Genomic DNA, 24248 nt, shown 5'->3' on the forward strand with positions numbered 1-24248 from the left:
TAATATATTAAATATAGTAGGATATAATCTACATTTATCGTTTCCTAGCTTCTATATATATTTGGTGGTGCATTATGTTCTCCTTAATTAATTATTTCTAAACCTAGTATTGGGACTTGCTATATTATGTCATCTAGCATTTATAAATACGCGCGCTCATGAACCAAGGAATCATCAATTAATAAAGGCTGTTTTCTTCTTAATTTAATAGTCTTCTCTTATTATCATAACTCTTAACATTATGGTACAGAAAAAGAGACCATAAGATGATATAAGAGTAATGAAATCTATGCAGATTCATATCCCACAGACAAATTGGAGTAATGTTAATACTACAAATTATATGCTACTTTTGTGTGTTATCACTAACAAATGTAGCTGCAATTGAAATTTATTCACTACAAAGGAGAGCCAAAAACGGTGACATGGAAAGATTAAAGTTTTATGATGTTTATATAAATATAGACAAAGCACGAGGAATCATTTAACACTTTGAAAGATGATTCTTTTTCCAAAGTTTACTCAATGTAAAAGTTGTATATGTTACTCCATTAACATATATTACATGTTTGAATAATATATAACATGGAAATGTTAAAGTTTATATATATATATATGTGTGTGTGTGCGCACGCGCGCGCAAGGGAATCATTTAACACTTTGAAAGATGATTCTTTTCCCCAATTTTACTCAATGTAAAAGTTGTATATGTTCTACCATTTACATATATTACATGTTTGAATAAGCGAGAGCACAATGATCTATTATAAGCTCTCTAAAAATGGAAATTATAAACATAGTATACAGGTTTCACATTTGAAACTATGTGCAATGTCTGCTTCATTGATCCTTGTTAACAACCGTCCCTGGAAGCTTGAAGGTAGGGGGTCTATCTGTGCCTTTCCTCGAGTATTCTCTCCACCTTCGAGCTGCTGCTGCAGCCTTCTTCATTCTCTCGTTGTCTTCTTCTTCTTCTGTCAAACAAAGCATTCTCATTCATTGTTACGTATGCACACAAGCTTTGCAGCATGGAAGAGGGAAGTGAATTCTGTTCATTTGATAGGTCACGCACCAAAGCCTGTTTAATCCTTGCATCAGTGTAGTCTTGCTAAACCTACAGTTTGTGCTGCTTGGTCCATAAGTTATTCAATGGACAGTGTCTACTGGATCGTTTCTCAAAGGAGAAACGGCTGGGACTAGAAATCCCTGATCTCTTCTTTTTTGAAAGGAACTGTACTCTGATCCCATAACTTTATAACTTTCACGCCTTTTTTACTTTTTACTTTGGGTATTTTAGATATCAGTCTCTTATATCTTTCAGATTTTAAAATTAGGCTCCTAATCATTGAAATTACTGCTTGGTCTCCCAATTCAAATAAGTTGCTCCAAATTATTATTTCTGTTAGTTTTTCCATCCAATTTCCTGATACTAGTGGGTAAGTGATTGATCTAGCCCTTCCTCACTAATTGAAAATGGGTTAGAGGGGAGAACATGACCATCAGGAGAGAAGATGGAATGGTTTTGATCTTAACTTCTACGATAGGATTGAAAACGGGTTTGAATTTTATATAAACTTCAATAATATTGGAAAGTTGGAAACCCAAGTCAAAATGTTTAGTTTAATGGAATGTATTCCCCAATCCACACGACGATTCACCATGCTGACTAATTTGAAGTAAGTAATGTGAATTAAAGGGCTAAATAGCAATTTCATTGATCTGGTGGATTTAAAAAAGTATGAATGATTCAATGGACCAATATCTAAAAAATGCTTTATTTGATGGATTCAGATCCTCTCCAATTAGGTGGTAATTGGAGAGAGCGCAATTACTCAGATCATAGCAGTTTATTCCAATTAGGATTTTGACTAATCACAAAAGGGGTTTTCATATTAGTTAGACAACAATAGTTTTCTAGATATTCGCTGAATCCTATGTGGTCATATTTAGCCCTTGAAATTGAAATAAACGGCTACGATTTCAGCAATCGGACCCTCTCCAATTACCACCTCATTGGACAGGATCCGAATCCATTTTTTTCTGCCCCATAAAATGTACCTGTATTTTGGTAATCTTTTGGGTTTACCCAAAGATCGCTCCAAGATCCATCTGAACCTTTTTGTTTCATCATTCGTACCCGAGCCTTTTCCTGCACATTGGAAAGAAGAAAAATATGAAATGCACAATTTATATTGAAAACATTGTCAATTGGGAAGTCAATTAGGAATATAAAGTAACTACTGAAGCCTATGTCTCCCACTGGTGCCTCCATGGATCGTTAATAAGATACATGAAGGTATGGACATAAAGAGATTGTCATTCTACAATGTGGTGAGATTCCAAGTGGAGCCTAGTAACTTTAAGTTGTCAATATGCAATAGCATTCTCTTTCTAATGGAGATCCAAATTAATATTGTTGACATGTTGATAGGATCTGGAAAGGGTCAATATGCAACAACAGTCTCTTTCTAATGGAGATCTAATGGAGATTGTAACTGTAATAGAGATTGTGATTCTACATATGGTGAGATACCAAGAGGAAAGCAGAAGTGGAGCATAGTAACTTAAAATTGTCAATATGCAATAGTAGTCTCTTTCCAATGTAGATCTAATTATTATAGTTGACATGTTGATAGAATCTGTAAAGGGTCAAAATTTTGAAACAACCCTCTCTTGCTTCTCCAGAACCTTCGGATAGGGCCCTAGTGTCTTGAGTGAGGAAGGGTCATTCTCTCTCGATAGTCCGCCTCAGGTTTCCTTGGTCAATGTGTTAATCCAATAATTCATATGTTTGCTTTCGGGAAATTTGCTGAAGCAAAACCACAAGAAAAATTGTCTTCATACAGAAAGATTTTAATCAGAAAACTAAGATGCTCTGGACTACGAATTTTATGAGAGATTATTTTGAGCCAAGAAATAGTATGAACATGTTTGGCAACTTGGTCAAAGTGGATTATAATCACTTTTGCATGTTTGGTAACCACAATTTTAGCAGATTATTTTGGATTATAATCCACAATAACATAATCCAGGGTTCCAAGGTTATTCTTTTAGGGGAATTATAATTCACATCTTTGACCAAGTAAATGACAGAACAGCCCATTACTTTTGCACATCCTTTTCTTTTCCCTTCTCTCTCTTCCCACTTTCAAGGGACAAGGGTTTTCGGTCTTTTTTACAAAGCATTTGGATTACACACCACCCTCTTTGCCAAAATCCTACAGTTTTTAATCCACTTGGATTATAATCTACCAATGGATTATAACCTATGATTGCCAAGCATGCCCTACGTAATGCAATTTATGAAATTTATGAAGAGAGCTAATCATATATTGGTGGTATAACCATAGAACATTACTTTTAAGTTCTATAAAGATGAAGTGAAGTGGTCATACCAGGACTTTTGACTGCCGTTTTTCCCATGTGGACCTTGCCTACAATATGAGTACAATAAATAATGAATACGGAACGAATGTAACTACTGAAATCTCAGTATCATTTCTCCAAGAAGAATCAAGTAAAATAGTTAAAAGTCATAACAAGAACTAGAAACAGTAAGCTAATGACTGGAACTAGCATGCTAAAAAGAATAAACTTATTGGCAATTGACATGCTTTCATTAGTGCACATAAAATGATTTCATGTCAAGGCTTCAGGTTTCTTAGCACATGAAAACGGAAGTTTGCAATTTGGGTTTAATGTGAGAATCATAGCCCGCTCAAAAATTTTATCTTTAAACTATTGAAATCCTTAACACCATATTTAGCAACATCTGTCATGGGAGTCATTATCAGGAAAGTGGAATGAATTTGCTAACAATTTGCTTGTAGGTCAGGGATATAAATTATTGGAAAAGACTATGAGTTTCTTTGTGGATGATAATAAATTAAAATGCTGCCTTAGTCAGGGGTTTTGACATGTTTACTGGCCTCCTCATCCATCTACCACTGAGGTCCTCATGGAATCTATCCCCCGTATAGACATGAATAACCAGAGCTACCGTCTGCTCTGGCTCAGCTACTTCTCGTTTTGGCCAGCCCAAGCCAGGTAGCAATGACTTCTATGAAGCACGGACACGGACACGGCGACACGGACACGATACGGACACGGACACGGATACGGCAAAACCCCAAAAAATAGGATACGGCGACACGGCTAGATTTTTTAATATTATTATTATATATAGATCAATATTGAATTAAATTCCTATTACATTTTCATATTTTTTGTTATGTAAAGTGGGGATTATAAATAAGAAACTAATGGAAAGTGTGTCTGTGTGTGTTGCAGGTGTGAAGTAAGATGTCGGGATGACAATGATCTCTTGGAGAATTAAAGATAATAATGTTAAAGAAGATAAGAAAGAAAAGATGAACATATAGAAAAATAGATCAATTTTTATGTTGTATTATTATGTAACACTGGCTTGTGTAATCAATGACAAATATAACCCCCAACAGCAAAACAGTAAGCAGAAATCACTATACTAGTTAACCCCCAACAGTAAGACAGTAACCAGAAATCAGTATACCAGTTAACATCGAACAGAAACACAGTAACCAAAGATCACTATACTAATTACCCCCCAACAACAGAACAGTAACAAAAGAAAATAATTTTAAAACAGCAAATCAGCGTGGTGGGGGACAGCAGAACAGTAGCAAGAAAATAATAATTTTAAAGAGCAGCGTGGGCAGCGTCACTTTAAAATTAGCGTGGGGTTATGTGCGATATTTGAGAGAGAGAGGGAGAGAGAACAGGAGTTTGTCGGGTGAGTGGGAATTGAGTGGGGGTCTTTCTGGGGAACGGAAAGTTCACGGGGGCTCTTGTGTGGTGAGAGGGAGATAAAAGAGAGAGAAGGAGAGAGGGAGTGAAAGAGATAAGAGAGGGAAAGGGAGAATCGGAAAGAGAGAGATCGATCGTACTTGCGAGAGAGAGAGATCGACTGAGAGAGAGAGAGCACGACTGACCTTGGATGATCGACGACGACGACGAAGCTGACGGGGATGATCGACGACGACGACGAGGACGTGACTGAGAGCTGACGACGAGGACGAGACGAGGACGTACTATTGATCGGGTAAGTTTTGATTTCTGACGAGTGACGGCTAGGGTTAGGGTTTTTGGTTTCTTTAACTTTGAAATTGGGTTTCGGGTTTGGGTTTCGGGTTTGGGTTTCAAATTCTGGTTTCGCCGTGTCGCCCTCAACTTCGCCGTGTCGCCCTCAACTTCGCCGTGTCGACTAGAGCTGACCGTGTCGACGCCGTTGACGCCGTGTCTGACGCGTGTCGAACGCGTGTCGAACGCGCGTCCGTCCCCGACAAGCGTCGGACACGGGGACGGGGGGAGTTTTCACGAGTCGGTGCTTCTTAGAATGACTTACAAGAGAAGTATGAATAATTTTAGATTCTGGAATCCTCAAAATGGAGCACCATAGCAGTCCTATCCAAGGAATGCCCAAAAAAGGAATAGACAAGTGGTCAAGTACATAAGTTTGAAGGAAAGGGAGATCCAGGTGTTGAATCCTTCATTTTTCTCCTCCTCCTCAGTCTAGGTACTAAACACGGCCAAGAGAAGAGCTCTTGTCAACAATAATGGGAATGTTGATAAGAAGAATGATATGGGACTTATGGCAACCATGCAAGTGAAAATGGAGGTTTTTGGTTATGTAGGTTGTGCTACTAGATCCCTTGAGTATGTAAGCAGAAAGCCAGAATCTAAATTAACATATTTAACAACAATGATCTATTTTTGGACTTCTCAAATTCTAAAGCGGACTTCCAATGAAACTAAATAAGTGGGTTATAGAATAGTAGCTTGCTAGTAGTATCTTGTAGAAGCATGCTGCTGTGTACGTGAAAAAAAGGTCACTTGGGCCAGTTCCAAAATCGGAGTACTGAATGAAGTCTTATATTTCATCTATTAGTAGGTGTCACTTTGCCAGTGAGACCTGACTCACTTGTAAATAAAAAGAGGTTTTGGGTAATAGAAGATTCTAAATTTAAGATCAGACTATGTCTTTTCAAATGAAAAAAAGGGGGAAAAATTAGGCATCACTATTACCATTCTAAAAACATCAGATGAGGACCCCATTCCAGCAAGCATTAATCCAACCTGTGAGAATGGAAACATTAATTCTGTAAGTTCAAAAACTTTCAGATACTAATGATGAAATGAAAAGGCTCATACATGTCACATAGGCTACAATTAAGTTAACAAAGAAAACATCGACTATACATTTACATCTCAAAAGGACCAAATATAGAGAAAAGCAACAGCAAGACTTCACATGATAAAAGTACAATATATTATGTGGTATCTTCAAAATAAAGGGCTTGGAAAAGTAATGAACATCTAATGTTCTTGCAAAAAGCTCTTTTAAAAAATATGGTATCTTAAATACATAACACAACCAATGAAGACATAACTAACTTTCAACATTGTGACAACTACCAATAAAATTCTATTTTAGGTGACCCATTATATCCTGTTCATGGAGAAGAAAAATATGTGCCATAAAAGTATATGCTTACATTAACCCTCTCCACCCTACGCATTTCATCTTCAAGAAGAGAAAGTTGTGCAGCAGAAGTCCAGTGAATGCAATCAACTGGGCTGAAAAACAAACAAGTGTACTTGTAAGCATGGAACCATTCTACAGAAAAAGGGGGAAAAAGCAATGATCATCAATACAAAAAAATTCAACTTGGGTTAAATAAGAAGAGAACTTCAAGTATGCCAATAGGAGACAGCATGAGTCATCAGAGCCAATAACAATCAGGTTGCATTTAGCATAAAGAAATCCAGGTTGGCCTAATCTGGACCTTGATAATTTGCTGTTCGGACCAGATAGAAAGGGCTAAATGCTCGTAGTATTGATTCATGTCACTTGAAGATGTAAGTACAGTGGAGAAGTCAAGTACAAGAATACGTTTTTCCCACTTGTGAAGATAAACATAGAAATCAATATGATAATCAACAGCTTTGTTTTCCAAAATCATACTCCCTTTAAAAGCACGAGTGGGAAAATCTTTCATAAAAATACCCTTAGAATTCAAATAATAATCCATTAAGTAAGAGTAAGTTGATAAATTGATAAATTCTTATTAGATATACATAGTATGAAGAAAAGAATATAGTTTAAATTGAATTGTAAACCTGAATGAAATTGTTAAATGCCAAAGTTACAAATATATACAAGATGAAAGGCGTAAATGCAAAAAACAAACAAATTAACAAGATAAATAATATCTGCCCTAAAGATCGAATCCAGGAACAACGCAGACCTACAAATGTATGTGGACGTGCAAAATCCACCAAACAAATTAAAGAGACAAAATCGTTTTCAAAATTATAAAAAAGAAAAATCAAAACAAACGGTTACGATCTGAGCACACAATGTGGCGATCTCTCATCGACTAAGATTCAAATAGTTCACGGTACTGCATAATTAGTTTCAAAGTTTAATTATACTATATTATTTAAATTGAACTCTATTTACATTTGATATCCTCTCACATGCAACATCAAATAGCAATATATATAAGCCAAGAAATTACAATAATATCCGTAGCACTTTCATCTCCTTCTATAGATACGTGCCTTTATAAGCAATCAATTATATTGTATATTTAATCTTTTTTCGTATAAAGAAATAGCAATAATTTTCATAGCATTTTTATCTATTTTCTTCTTATTAGATTAGATTAGATTATTTTAAAATAATTAATTATATTGTATGTCTGATTTTTTTCATATAAAAAATTGTAATAATTTGCATAGCACTTTCATTTCTTTCAACACGTATGTGCCATTGTTATTTTCTTCTCATTAGATTAGATTATTAGATTAGATTAGATTGTTTAAAAATTATGAATTATGAAATTGCAATAATTTTCACATCACTTTCATCTATTTTCTTCTTATTAGATTAGATTAAATTATTTTAAAGTAATTAATTATATCATATATTTGATCTTTTTTCATATCACTAAGTTTAATTATACTATTATTATTTAAATAGATACTGTTTGTATAAAAGTCAAAGAGAATTTTACATGTATCTTAGACCTCAATACCAATTATAATAGTTATATATGGGTGTTGGTTAAAGTAAATTTCATGTATAAGCTTAACTTATATGATCCTATTTTAACCGGATTAAATAATTTATTTATTTTTACACTCAAACTCTTCCACAAAACCAAAAGAGAATAGCAATGCTATAGCTATATATATTCACAAGACCACAAGTATCTTGAAAATGAATGAAGAAAACAACACAAAGAAAAATCATATTAATTACCCTACACACTCACTGTTTTCAAAACCACCCTTCTCCATTTTCATCTATAATATAGTCACATATCCAAATTAAGTTGCTGGAGTTTCCCCCTCACCAACTACACCATTGATCAACCCACATTTTTCTTTTGTACTTAAATTGTATAACATTCATTGCTATGAGGACTCACCTAGGTCCTTTAATTGCCTTGAACGCCCAATAAAAAATAATATACTAGGCCTTGCAGTTAGTTGATAATGAGACTATGTTATTATAAGCAAATTAAGTAAAGATTAATAATTCTTAGAAATGTACTACGTTCCCCTAGCTTTCACTACAAACTTGTTAGTTGTTTATTCCTGACCCCAAGAGATTTTCAACATTAATCTTGAGGATTGCTTGCATTAAGAAGTTATGTTAGAGGGCCCATAAAATCTGTTTTATAATTTAAGATTGTCAATACATATTGTCTCTAAAGCATATCAATTATGAGTAGTAATATAATTTGATTGATCCAAATATTCTTTATATATTTATGGACTCTTGTCTTGTCTTTTGCTCTTTATTATATATTAACCTAATATCACAATTGATATAGACAAGAAAGACACTACAGTAGAATTGCCCACGAAAAAGATAAAGATAGAGAAGGATTGATCTCGGCTCAATTAAATATGAAAAAAACGAATAAAGGATAATACTTTTTTAATATTTTAGAGTAAAACTTAATTTTTTGAGTAAAATTAGGAATCTTTAGAAGTGATTTTCATGCAAAATTTTTAATATGCTTGTAGTAGCCTACGTAATTAGTACTTCAAATTTTAATTAATGAAAAAAATTTGTTAAATAAAGATTAGGGAAACTAATTAAGGGTTTTTTTTTGAAATTTCACCACCAGCTCTTGATAAATTGCCAAGTAAGTGCTTTAATGGCTAAAAGTCATTCGATGTTTTGGGTGGCACCTCCTCAACAAAAGAATAAAACAGATAAAAAAAGAAACCTACAAAAAAAATCCTCTCATCCTCAACAAATTCTCTAAGAGCTAGAGAAAGCTCGTGAAGGGAGAAAGAAAGACCAAGGCAATAAATCAGTACCCTAATCATTAAGGTATAACCCACTTTTATTTGTATAGTAAATTCTGGTAATTTGAATCAAAATAGAATTAGTGAGGAAGATAACTTGTTATGATTATGAAGCAAAGAACTAAGATTGTAAAAAAGAATTTTTATGTGTTTAAGATTTATGTGATTGACTGGAGGGAAAAAAAGAAAGAAAAGAAAAACTAATCTTAGATCCAAAGAAGATCACGCTGTCAGCCACTCTTATCGCTGGCGATTCCGTACCACCATGGCGAGAGAGAGAGAGAGAGAGAGAGAGAGATACCTCAGACGGTTCAACTGAAAAAAAGAAGAGGAAAGGAAAAAAAAAGAAAGAAAAGAAAGAAAGGATAAAGAGGAAGACGATCAGGTATAGAGCAACATAAAAGGGAGGAAAATTATCAATACCCTCTAAGTTATTTTAGTTTTACTAATAAACCCTCTTGAGTAGAGGATAGAAAGTTATGACCTAAAAAAGTTCATTCTAAATCCCTAAAAACCACAAAGATTTGTAAATAAACCATAACAGAGAAATATAGGATCATATATGAACAAGATAATTACGTAAAGACCCATGTTATTTACTCTATTTACAAATAAGTCCAATCTAAAGAATAAAAGATAACTTTTGGGCCTAATTAATTATCTATAACCCCATGTCTTATCATAAATTATTATGAAGTCCAAAAGCTAGTGTAGGAGAGTTATAAAATTTTGATAGATTGCTAAAGTTGGCAATAAGCTCATATGTACCCCAGTTATAGATTTTAATTATTATTGATTATATTTGAATTTATTTGGTTCTAGATTACGAATTGATTAACCTATAATATATGTTGTCATGAATTAATATTAACTTTATATCTTCATATTATAGGTTGTGGTTGATATTCAATAGAATAATATTTTGAGGAGGTTATGACCACTAGAGGTGAGTTCATTTCTCACTATTATTTTTGTACTATAAAATTGCATGAGTAATATTAATTGGTTGATCTTGATTATTCTATTAAGTTGTCATATATAGAAAATGACATGTGATTTGAACGATTCTCTCGCAGCCTAACTCATAATATGATTTTGATTTTTTATGAGATATTGAAAGTAAATTTGATTTCATATAAAATATGAAAAGTGAATTTGACCCTCATGCGATCTCAAATAATTTTGGATTTTACTTTATATGAAAGCTTTTGAAGAAATATTTTGCATGTGTTTCAACAGTTTAATGGATTCAAAGATTTTTCATGACTTAGTATCTGATAAAAATAGGGAAACGGTAAAATCCGTAAACTGTTTTAACTACAATGATGAGTTTTAAACTCGTCCACTTGATTTGAAAATGTTTAGCAAATTCTGATAACTGAAGTGTTTCTGATTTAATTAGTGATTCTCGATATCCTTAAACTTTTAGAAAGTCTACTATGGAGTGTTCTGCCTGCCATATGGTGAATGCACCTTTATTTGGTCCTTTTGTATTCGACACTTTAGTATTTGGCCCTTATGTATTTAACCCTTCTGAAATTTGTTTTGGCCTCTTTGTATTTGGCCAGTAACCTATGGTCATGTTAGATGCATTCGATTCAAGGAAATTATCTATTATGTGATGCGTTTTACGCATTCCTATGCTACTAGGCTATAATTCATAGACTTAGTGTGACCTATAAGGTGATTTTCACATTCACGAATGACTCATCGAGATTTAAGATTCTGACAATTGACTGTTGATTGTGAAATAGAAAAAATCACAAACCTTTGGTTTTACACAAATTTAATAGTCCATTTCTTTCTTAGTATTTACCTTGTTTTAAAAAGGGGTCTGATTTTGGAATATATTACAGTATATTTAGTTTGCAAATAAGAAAGAAACATAAATTGTTGCATTTCTTCCATAAAAATAACAATAGGCTATTGTTTGGACCGTACCTTGCTATTTTTGAAATTGTGGTGTAAAACTTATAATTCGTTATTTCTGGGAATTATTATAATTGTTATTATTTTGTTAGTTATCTAGGAACTCTAGTAGGAAATGTTTTCACTAAGCCCTACCTCACATCGTTGTTTTTTTAATTTTTTAGATCTCGCCTAGCTATATTATAAGCTGAACTTTTGGTTGTGGCATATCGCTAAGAAGCGTTATATGGGAAAACCTCCACTTTGGTGTTTCATAAAATCAACAATATGCTTTATTTTGTGAAATGCTTGTAACGATGTGCTTGTGGGTTGTAAGTACTGATTATATATATAGCGGCTCTGAACTTCTATCATCAGCAAATTTATATACGTTTTAAGATAAGTTTTGTGATATGAAGTGTCAGGCTTGACTCATGTTCAAGACTTGTCTCATGCATGGGTCGCCGCTGTCACGTAAATCGTATTTAGGAATTTCCGCTGCAAATTCGAGGCATGACAGTAAGATGGTATCAGAGTCATAGGTTTCGACATTAGAAACCTTGAAGGAGGCGTTAGCATAGTGTATATACGTTACATGAGTGTTATCGTATGATTGATTTTGTGGCATATATGTATGTAGGAGATATATATATATATATATATATATACACACACACACATATACATACACGCATATGCATATAAATGCTTTATAGTAAGGCCTTTTAATATATTAAGAAAGATACATGTGGGATTTAGTTGACTTTATTTTATTTGGAATTTTTCTAGTATTTCTTAATACCTATTTATTTTATTTTTCTCCTTTTATTTTAGTATGCTGATGGATGGTACTCCTTTTGTAGGATGACGCAGATACATTCATCAACCAGTTCCTTAGACGCTCATTCTAGCTATACGACCTCAATAGACAACTCTTAGGAACCCAGCCAAAAAGACTAGAAGTATGATTCTGACGAGACTGATCTAGAGGAGATTTTGGTCGATCGTGAGATGACAGATTCCTCTGATATGGAGTCAGTAGAGATTATATCAGTAGATTCTTCAAAATTCGAGACTAATCCCTTTTATGAGGATGAGCCAGTGGTAGAAGTTATTCCCATAGAGTCCTCACCCTCTGAAATTATTATGATTTCATTCGATCCCTCCGGTATGGAGTCTCGTGTAGCCGAGATTTCTAATGCTAATCAAGGACTTGCCTCCTCTGAGGGTGAATCGAATATCATAGGTATTGGTGCAGATCTCAATCTTAAAGGATGAGGAACTTGTGGCATCGATTCAGATCCTATGTCTGAATCGGATAGTTGCTAAGACTCGAAGGAGACCGAGCCAACCGATGAGTCTAGTTCCAGCAGCTCCTCTTCCTCAACGGAGTAAAATTTAGCTGGTAGCACAAATTTGTAAGAATAATGTATGGGGTTTCTTAGTTACCCTTTTGGTGTATATAGGACTTTTTTGTAGAAAAACATGTATATATTTAAACCCATATACTCGCATATGTGTATGAACTAAAAATTAAATATCAATAATATACTTTTGGCTTGTAATACTAATTTATGTCACTATGTTGTTTTAATGATTGAATTTACAATTACTTGAATTGCATATATGGGATGAGCTTAGAAATTGTCTCTTGCATAATAGTTAACCCACACATTTTATTATTTATAGGAAGATATGACTACAGGTAATGATCAAACCCTTCCTAACAGAGATGAGGATCTCAATCAAACGATAAGCGAAATGATGAGATCTAGAATTGCTCATGCATTCACCTCAGAAAATCCAATAGACAACAATGCACTAATGGAACTACTGTAAGCAGTGACATCTGCAGTCACCAGACAATAAGATCAAATCGATCGTAATCAGATGAATGGTCAGAACAGTGAACACTCAAAATTAAGAAGTGGGGAATTCAAGAAACTATCTCCACCCAGTTTCGAAGGAACTACTAATCCAATGATTACTAAGCATTGGATTACTGAAATAAAAAAAGTCTTTACGTACATGAAATGCCCTGAAGAGGAAAATGTCGATTATGCAGTGTACATGCTGAAAGACCGTGCTTATGGATGGTGGAAAATGCAGGTCAGGACGTTGGGAGAAAATGCGTACAAGATATCATGAGAGGAATTAAAAAAGATTTTTTATGAAAAGTATTTCCCCTCAATGGTCCGCAAGCAAAAAGGACAAGAATTCCGAAAGTTAGAGGAATGTGATAAAATGATAGCTGAATATGAGGAGGAATTCACTTACTTATCGAAATTTGCTAAATTTGCTACTTATTTGTTAGGTAAGGAAGAGGATAGAGCTCGACGTTTCAAAGGACTTCGACCAGACATTAGGACGGTTAGTGTATTTGAACTCTTTACATATGAAGAAGTATTAAAGAATGCCTTATTAATTGAAAAAAAATAAGATTGATATAAAACCAAAGAATGAGACGAGTAGCTCTTACCCAAAGAAGCAATTTTGACCAGATAATCATAGCGGGAGAAATTGAAATTAGAGAAATAAAAAGCAGAATATTGGATGCGGAGAGGAGCAATTTCCTAACCAGAAGCTTTTGAGATGTGATGTTTGTCATAAATCAAGACATGAAACGAAAAATTATTGGAGAAATACTGGAACTTGTTTGAGATGCAAATAGAAATATCACAAAATTACAAACTGCTCCTACAACAACCATCTCGAAATACACCGGCTAGCCCAATAGTGGGAACAAGCATCCTCAAACCAAGGCTCGAGTCTATTCCTTGACTGAGAAGAAAGCTAAAGCGAATAAAGATGTGGTGACAGGTACAATAACTTTTGCGTCAATTCATCCTCGAGTACGTTTTTATTCTGGTGCATTGCATTCCTTCATTGCTGCACAATTTGTTAAGAAAATTAAATTACCCTCTGATACCATACAAGAATTACTTGTCGGTACACCTGGGGGTAATGTATTGGTATCAAATCAGGGTTGTAAGGGTAAAATCAATATTCTAAACAATGTACTCCCAGTAGAATTAGTAATGCTGGAAATGAATGATTTTGATGTCATATTAGGAATGGATTGATTATCCTTAAATCATATTTCTTTGTGTCGAGAAAAAAAAGTAGTATTTAAATTTCCTGACCAACCAAAATTTTGTTTTGATGGCTGTAAATCTCAAGAACCCTTACAAATCATCGCAGCCCTTAAAGCACATCGAGCGTTGAGGAGTAGATATATGGGTTATTTGGCTTCAAATGAAATTATTAATGATGAAAATCCAAGCTTAGAAGAGATATCAATTGTCCAAGAATTTTCAGAGATACTTCCAGATAAACTTCTAGGAATGCTCCAAATAGAGAGATCGAATTTTCAATTGACATAGTACCTGGTATGAGTCCTATTTCTAAGACTCCTTATCAAATGACATCTACTGAATTGAGAGAGCTCAAGATGCAACCGCAATAACTTTTACATAAATGTTTCATTAGGCCTAGTGTGTCACCATAGGGTGTACCTGAATTGTTTGTAAAGAAAAAGAATGGTAGTATAAGGCTGTGTATTGACTTCTGTGAATTGAATAAAGTAACTATTTGCAACAAGTATCCATTACCAAGAATCGATGATCTATTTGATCAACTGCAAGAAGCTCAAGTATTTTCCAAAATTAATCTCCGTTCTGGTTACTATCAGTTAAAGATTAAGCCAAAAGATGTGCCAAAAACTACATTTCGAACTTGCTATGATCATTATGAATTTTTAGTTTTATCATTCGGGCTCACAAATCACCTGCAGCATTTATGGATTTTATGAACAGGGTATTTAAATCTTTCTTGGATCGCTTTGTTGTTGTATTTATTGACGATATTTTGTTATACTCAAAGAGCAAGGAAGAACATGAAAAACACTTAAGACGTGCTCCAAACATTAAAGAGAGAATAATTGTATGCGAAACTTAAGAAATGTGAATTCTGGTTGGAGCAAATAGCGTTTTTTGGACATGTAATCTCTAAGGAAGGGATTTCTGTGAACCATGAAAAGATAAAAACTATAGTTAAATAGGATAGACCAACTAATGTGACGAAGATCCATAGCTTTCTTGGTATGGCTAGCTACTATAGAAAATTTTTGGACGAATTCTCCTATATTACCTCACCTCTAACTCGTCTTACTCAGAAAGGAGTTAAATTAATTTTGGTCAGATGAAAGTGAGAAAAGCTTTGAAGAGCTAAAAAGTCAACTAGTGTCTGCGCCAATACTTGCATTACCCAACGAAGACACAGGCTTTGCTATCTATAATGATGCCTCTAGAAGAGGATTGGGATGTGTACTTACGCAAAATAGGAGAGTCATAGCATATGTTTCGAGGCAGTTAAAACCTTATGAACAAAACTATCTCACTCATGATCTTGAGTTAGCGGCAGTCGTATTTGCTCTCAAAATTCGGAGATATTATTTATATGGAATACATTGTGAAATATATACTGACCACAAGAGTTTGAAATATATATTTAACCAGAAGTTGAATTTGTGGCAAAGGAGATAACTGGAGCTTTTGAAAGACTATAATATGACCATTAATTATCACCTCGGTAAGGCAAATGTTGCTACTGATGCCTTGAGCCGCAAGAATTCATGCAATTTAGCATGTTTAATTACTTCTCAAAGAAAAATATTGGAGGACTTGGATTGTACCGGAATTGAAATTAGAGTCCACCAAATTGGAGTTAAATTAGCAAATATGGTGATTCGACCTTCTCTACTAGATGAAGTTAAAGTAAACTAACAGAATGATCCTCAACTGGTAAAGATAAAGAAAGATGTGTAAGAAGGCACTCAAAGAGAGTTTATGATACACAAAGATGGGTCCTTGAGGTTTGGAACTAGAATTTGTGTGCCCAACATACTCGAGACAAAGAAAAAAATTCTAAAGGAGGCACATCACTCTCTATACACTATGCATCCTGGATCAACAAAAATGTATAGAGATCTAAAGGAAATCTATTGGTGGAATAATATGAAAAAAAAGATTGTCACATATGTTACAGAATGTTTCACTTGCCAACAAGTAAAGACTGAGCACCAAAGACCAGCTGAATTAGTCCACAACTTGAATATATCAATATGAAAATAGGAAAAGATCACAATGGATTTCGTCACTGGCCTTCCGAAATCTTTGAGAAAAAATAATGCAACATTGGTGATTGTTGACCGGTTGATAAAGTCAGCGTACTTTTTACCTATCAATATGAAATTTTTATTAGAAAACTAACTAAAATATACATTAATGAGATAGTGAGATTGAATGGTGTACCATTATCAATAGTTTCTGACAGAGATCCTAGGTTCACATAAGAATATTAGAAAAATGTGCATAGAACTCTGCAATCTAAACTAAATTTTAGCTCAACTTACCATCCATAGACATATGGCCAATCAGAACGGACAATTCAAACACTAGAAGATATGCTGAGATATTGTGTACTGGAATTGAAAGGGTCATGGGAAGATTATCTGCCTTTGGCCAAGTTTGCATACAATAATAGCTACCAAGCTAGCATTCAGATTGCAGCATATGAACTTCTTTATGGAAGAAGGTGTAAGTCTCCTATTATTAGGATGATGTTGAAGAAAGAAAACTTTTTGGATCAGAATTGATACAATAAATAATTGATAAGATTCAATTAGTTAAAGAATATTTTCGCACTGTACAAAGTCGTCAGAAGAGTTATGTTGATCAAAGAATGAGAGAATTAGAATTTTAGGTTAGTGATCATGTTATTTTAAAAGTTCCGCCTACCCGTGGAGTAAAAAGTTTTGGAATCCAATGGAAGTTAAACCCGAGATTTATCGGTCCCTTTGAAATTCTAGAACGCGTTGGTCCAGTGGCGTACAAAGTAGCATTACCATCATCTTTATCCGGAGTACATGATGTATTTTACATATCGATATTTCGGAAGTTCATCCGAGATCCAAATGTGATCGTTGAGTTATCCACAGTGGAGCTCAAGCCAGACTTGACTTATGAAAAAAACAAAATGTATTGTGGATTATAAAGAACAAATACTTGGGCGTCGAATAATCAAATATATGAAAGTTCAATGGAAGAATCACTCTGAAAGAGAAGCCACTTGGAAGATGGAAGATTCTATAAGAGAAAAACATCCAGAGCTCTTTGGAGATTAAGGTATATTAAGTTTCGATGACGAAACTTTTTATTAGGAGGTGAGAGTATAGTAGCCTAAGTAATTAGTGCTTCAAAATTTAATTAATGAAAAAAATTTCTTAAATAAAGATTAGGGAAACTAATTAAGGAGTTTCTTTGAAATTTCACCACTAGCTCTTAATAAACTGCCAAGTATGTGTTTTAATGGCTAAAAGTCATTCGATGTTTTGGGTGGCACATTCTCAACAGAAGAATAAACGAAAAATAAAAAGAAACCCACAAAAAAATTCTCTCATCCTCAACAAATTCTCTAGGAGCTAGAGAAACCTCGTGAAGGGAGAAAGTAAAACCAAGAAAATAAATCAGTACCCAAATCATTAAGGTATAACCCACTTTCATTTTGCATAGTAAATTCTGGTAATTTGAATCAAAATAGAATGAGTGAGGATGATAACTTGTTATAATTATAAAGCTAAGAACTAGGATTGCAAAAGAGAATTTTTATGTGTTTAAGATTTATGTGATTGACTGGAGGGAAAAAAAGAAGAAGAAAGAAAATAAAAACTAACCCTAGATCCGAAGAAGATCACGCCGCCAGCCACTCTTATCGCAAGCAATTCTGTACCATCATGGCAAGAGATGGGGGGAGAGACAGAGATACCTCAGACGGTTCAACCGAAAAAAAAGAAGAGGAACGGGGAAAAAGAAAGAAAAGAAAGAAAGGATGAAAGAGGAAGACGATCAGGTATAGAGCAACATAAAAGGGAGGAAACTTTTATCAAGACCCCATAAGTTATTTTAGTTTTACTAATAAACCCTCTTGAGTGGAGGATAGAGAGTTATGACCTTAAAAATTCATTCTAAGTCCCTATAAACCACAAAGATTTGTAAATAAACCATAAAGAGAAATCTAGGATAATATATGAGTAAGATAATTATGTATAGACCCCTGATATTTACTCTGTTTACAAATAAGTCCAATCTAAAGAATAAAAGACAACTTTTGAGCCTAATTAATTTCCTATAACTCTCTTTCTTATCATAAATTATTAGGAAGTCCAAAAGCTAGTGCAGGAGGGTTCTAAAATTTTGATAGATTGCTAAAGTTGGCAATAAGTACCCTAGTTATAGTAATTTAATTATTATTGATCATATTTGAATTTATTTCGCTCTAGATTATGAATTGATTAACCTATAATACATGTTGTCGTGAATTAATATTAACTTTATATATTCATATTATACGTTCTGGTTGATATTCAGGAGAATAATATTTTGAGGAAGTTGTGACCACTAGAGGTGAGTTCATTTCTCACTAGTATTTTTATACTATAAAATTGCATGAGTATTAATAATTGATTGATCTTGATTATTCTATTATTTTTTCATATATAGAAAATGACATGTGATTTGATCGATTCTTATGATTTTAATTTCTAATGAGATATTAAACGTAAATTTGATTTCATATAAAATATGAAAAGTGAATTTGGCCCTCACGCGATCTCAAATAATTGTGAATATTGCTTTTACTGAAAGCTTTTGAAGAAATATTTTGAACGTGTTTCAACAGTTTAATGGATTTAAAGATTTTCCATGACTTAGTATCTGATAAAAATGAGGAAACAGCAAAATCCGTAAACTATTTTAACTAAAATGATGAGTTTTAAACTCGTCCACTTGATTTAAAAAAAAAAGCAAATTCTAATAACTGATGTGTTTCTAATTTAATAAGTGATTCTCGATGCCTTGAAACCTCAAAAAGTCCACTATGGAGTATTCTGTCATCCATATGGTGAATGCACCTTTATTTGGCTAATCTGTAATCAGCTCTTCTGTAATCAGCCCTTCTGTATTTGGCCCTTATGTATTTGGCCCTTTTAAAATTTATTGTGGCCTCTCTGTATTTGACCAGTAACCTATGACAGTATTAGCTGCAATCGATTCCCGGGAATTATTTATTATGTGATACGTTTTACGTATTTCCATGCTACTAGGCTATAATTCGTAGTCTTACTATGACCTATGAGGTGATTTTCACATTCACGAATGACTCATCGAGATTTAAGTATCTGATAATTGACTGTTGACTGTGAAATAGAGAAAATCACAAACCTTTGGTTTTGCACAAATTTAATAGTCCATTACTTTCTTAGTATTTACCTTGTTTTAAAAAGGGGTCTGATTTTAGAATATATTACAGTATATTTAGTTTGCAAATAAGAAAGAAACATAAACTATTGCATTTCTTCCATACAAAATAACAATAGTATATTGTTTTGACCATACTTGCTATTTTTGAAATTGTGGTGCAAAACTTATAATTTGTTATTTCTAAAAATTATTATTATTGTTATTATTTTGTTAGTTGTCTAGGAACTCTAGTGGAAAATGTTCTCACTAAGTCCTAGCTCACTCCGTTGTTTTCTTAATTTTTCAGATCTCGCCTAGCTATATTATAAACTAAACTTTTGGTTATGGCACATCGCTGAAAAACATTATATGGGAAAACCTCCTCTTTAGTGTTTCATGCAGTCAACAATATGCATTATTTTGTCAAATGCTTGTAACGGCGAGCTTGTGGTTGTAAGTACTGATTATATATATAATGGCTTTGAACTTCTATCATCAGCAAATTTATATATGTTTTGAGATAAGCTCTGTGATATGAAGTGTCAGGTTTGACTCATGTTCGGGACTTGTCTCGTGCATGGGTCACTACTATCACGTAAACCGTATTTATGAATTTTCGCTATAAATTCGAGGCGTGACAATACTTATGTGATTTATTTTGTCATCTAAAATTATATTGGAGTTACCATTAATCTTTAGTATATATTTTTTTGATTTTAAGTCTATTAATAATTAAGATGTCTTGCAATCTTGTGAAAAGTACGTGCTCTGTACTGAGCCTAAACAAATCATCTTAATATTAAGTATTTGGTTTTATTTTTATTAGCACATCAACAATATATTATTGTATTTTTTTAAACTTAACACTACATTTAATGATTAAGATAAACAAATTAGAGATCGATGATTTGATCCGATAAACAAATATGTTACATGAAGTTTGATATATACAAATTCAAAAAAATAATGTTGTGTATGTAAGCACATAAAAGTATATTGATCCTAGTTTTAGACAATTTTATTTCATAAAATTTTTTAAAAAATGTTTGAATAAATTTTATGATAAATGTAATAATTCATCTTTATATATTTTAACTCAAAATGAATCTGACTTATTTTATAGTAAAAAATAAATAAATAATGAATACTTTTGATATTTAACCATGTGCATTGCATGTGCACAACTAGTTGATTAGAAATATCTTTATTTGCATTTCTCTCCATTTTCTCGAATAGAATGGGAGTCAGTAACTATGTGCAAATCAATAATCTGAGCCATTGATCAATAGTTCAAATCAAATGTACCAAGCATGGAATGTTCACTGCCACGCATTAAAGAAGATGAAAAGTAACAGTACTTCAGTAAAACATATAGATGTTTTGGCAATATTGGCATTGTTCATCCCTAATACAATGGGTACGGGGGGTAACTAGCTGTCTATTTTGTTAAAAGATACTACATTAAAATATAGGACAAATTTTGAAAACCATCCTATTTGAGAAAATAATTGCAAAAATCGACCCATTCACAAAATATTTGTGAAAACCGACCCAGTTTCAACCGTCGGGCTGAAATTAGGTCGGTTTTGAAGAAAAATCTTTCGAAACTTCACGGGACTCCAAGTCCCGTGAAGTTTTTGTACATAACAAAACTTCACGAGACTTGAAGTCCTGTGAAGTTTCGGAATATATTGTCAAAACCAACCCAATTTCAGCCAGATGGCTGAAACTAGGTCGGTTTTGACAATTTTTTTTAGAATAGATCGGAATTTGCGTTTTTTTTTGTAAATACAATGGTTTTCAAAATTTGTCCTAAAATATATAATGAGCACAGTAGATTAGATGCTTGCTTCAGCAATAAATTCAAATCTATAGTGATATTTAAGTTATCTCCAAAGTAAATCAAGAACCAGACCAGGAACTGGGGATATACATTTGAAGACCAAAGATATCAGAGGTAATAGCTAAGACGACAAAAATAATGATAGAAAGATTTATCTTTCTAGGAATTTCTTTTAAAAGAACGATGACATAGATAAGACTAAATTGAGTTAATCAAAGGGGTTATCTACAATAATTGAAAAAAATTGACATCCAGAAGTAGGCCTAGCCAATCTGAACATTTAATTTCTGCCAACTTAAGCATTACGCAACACTCACCAAGTATCAATTGCTTCCTGAACTAGGGCAGGATTTCCAGATTGGCTACAGACTCTTGCTCTTCCAAAATCTTCCTCAATATTGAACACATCTGGGGCTACATTGGCACAATTCTTGCAACCTTCCACACAAGAAGAAAATGAGACTTATTCATAAACTAAAAGATATAGAATAAGTGACAACACTAATTTATCCTCTGGAGGAAAAAATCTCCCTATGGTTTCTAGACATTTTACAATATGTACCATGTGAGGAATTGTGTATGAACACTAGTTTTTGTGAAACGTGAAGAATATAAATGAGGTTGATACAGAACTCTTAGGTTAAGCTTTTGTCTCAGATTGGGTCTTTGTTCGTAATTGCACTGTGTAAAATTATCTAAAGCCTGATTCATCATAGAAAGCAAAGAAAAGGTCTTCACTTCTTGCGAAGAAGTACGATTCAAGCTCATAGCCATACAGGAATATGGAGATGTTGGAGGCTAAGACCTGATGCTCCATAAGCAGATGATGCACCAGGAATATCCTAGTGGATGATTGTGAACCTAAAGACTGTGCTTGCACAAAGATAATTAGGGATAAGAGTCATAAATGTGAGAGCGATGTAAACCTATCATCTTCACTTTTGAATAAAAATTAGGTCTCAATTCACAGGATGCTGTCACTATGTGAACTGCAAGTAAGCCCAACATGATATATATAAATATGAAGTTAGACCTGCATCTATCATCTTTATCTTCCAATCTATGTTGCACGGGTACTTCTATCATGAAGCCGTACCTATACCCAACACTTGTCGTACTCGACACTTCACCAACACTCCTTACATATGTACACATTTATTTAGAGGTGCACTCAATTATACAATACATGCTTTAATTTAAAACACTCTCCATACACTTCTTGGACGTATGCCTCTACCCTTTACATCTAGTTCTGTAAGTTGTTGGACAAGGGTTAGGTTCATTTCAACCCATACTCGGTAAAGAACTGCGATTTATGGGTCATTTGCTACCTAGCTTAGAGGCATGATTGCAGCTGATGTGTTTCAGCCGTGTCCCTGTAACCTACCATTTATAAATTTCCCGTGTCTCGTACCCATACATGTGCCTGTACTTGTATCCATGCAACATAGCTTCCAGTCAATTTGGGACTAGGCTCATATGGTGTCTTCACTATAGGAACTGCCCAAGAGGCCAATTGTATATTTGAAACAATACACGCATCCACATGTCTAGCCAGTTTGTTTCCAGGTTACAACGGAAAAAAGTGAAATAGAAAAATATTTTGAGAGAATGAGCAGAAAATATCGTAGAAAGGAAAAGAAAGAGAAGAGGGAAAAAAACAAATAAAAGTAGAAAGAAGGAAACGGAGGAAAGCATGGTACATTCTTCTCTTTTTTGCTTATAGACCTATAAGGTACAGACAATGTCATGTTGGAATGGCTACATATTGGCTTCTTGACTTCTTGATATTCTAGGAGTAATTCACGAGGAACAAGTGATGCGGTTAAGTTAAATTTATTTTTAATTTTTAGCTGCCAATATTAATGTCCTTGCATAGAGGTGACATGCATACATGAATATATGCATACATGAAGATAGTAATGGGTCTTTGTGTCTAAATTTTGATAAGTCCCTTGTCCCACACTCATATCCATGCTGCCAAGTAACGGTAGACCCTATTTGTAAGATGTTGTATAGTGTTCAATACAAATTGGAAGCGTACTTAAATATAAAGTACATTTCATAGAACTTCCTGAAGAATGGGGGTTTTGCACAAATCCCCTGAACATAAAAGAAAGGGTAAATTTCACTAACCCCAGTAAGTTTGGGCATTCTAGAAAATCCCAAAAACATTTTAAGTCTTTTTTCGCTTTAACCCCAATAATTACTTTATGATATTATGTGATATTTTCTTCTTGGGAACCCAAAATATGGGCTTACATCGTTCTGGAGGTTAAGTGAAAAATAAAAATATTTTGGAAGTTTTCTAGAATACCCAAACTATTGGGTACCCTCACATATTGAATATTCAAATTATATAAAACCCCCTTAAATATTGAAAATTAACATAAACAACATTAATGTGAAGGGTAAAAGGTTTTTAATGTCAGGACACTAAATTGATGAGAAGTAGGGGGCTAGATTGAGGATGTGGGCAGCGTGGAGGAGTAAATGGGAATTCGGTGAGGAAGGAAAAAGAGAAGGGAAGGATGATGGAGAGGAAGGAGGGAAGGAAGTGGGGAGGATGTCCATGGAGATGGCTAGAGGGAGACGTGGCAGACAACTGTGGAGTAGATGGGTTCCAGGTAGGATGAAAAAGAGGACAAGGCCGACAGGTGACAGGCTGAGGAAGGAGAGATTGAAGGGGAAGTTAGAGGGTGTTATCTGAAGTCTACAAAAAGAGGAAAGAGGGTATTTGGTAAGGGAAGGTGGGAAGTCTGTCGAGAAGTAGAGTCCGCTGGGGCCACAGCTCTAGCGAGCTTAGGGGAGTTTCATGCAAACCCACATATCTT

General features: G+C 33.9%; 1 protein-coding gene across 1 annotated transcript in view; it reads right to left on the bottom strand.

Moving 5' to 3' along the window:
* Nucleotides 652–24248, bottom strand: part of LOC109842712 — a 24880-nt gene continuing 1283 nt past the window's right edge. The window contains exons 4-9 of the mRNA XM_020411573.1: nt 21732–21852; nt 6534–6615; nt 6064–6114; nt 3396–3434; nt 2059–2149; nt 652–974 (exon numbers count right to left, since the gene is read on the bottom strand). Coding sequence (XP_020267162.1) covers nt 841–974; nt 2059–2149; nt 3396–3434; nt 6064–6114; nt 6534–6615; nt 21732–21852 — 518 coding nt within the window. The 3' untranslated portion in view covers nt 652–840. The remainder of the gene's footprint in view (nt 975–2058; nt 2150–3395; nt 3435–6063; nt 6115–6533; nt 6616–21731; nt 21853–24248) is intronic.

The sequence above is a fragment of the Asparagus officinalis genome, chromosome 5 (genome assembly GCF_001876935.1).
Source record: "Asparagus officinalis chromosome 5, Aspof.V1, whole genome shotgun sequence".
Lineage (NCBI taxonomy): Eukaryota > Viridiplantae > Streptophyta > Magnoliopsida > Asparagales > Asparagaceae > Asparagus > Asparagus officinalis.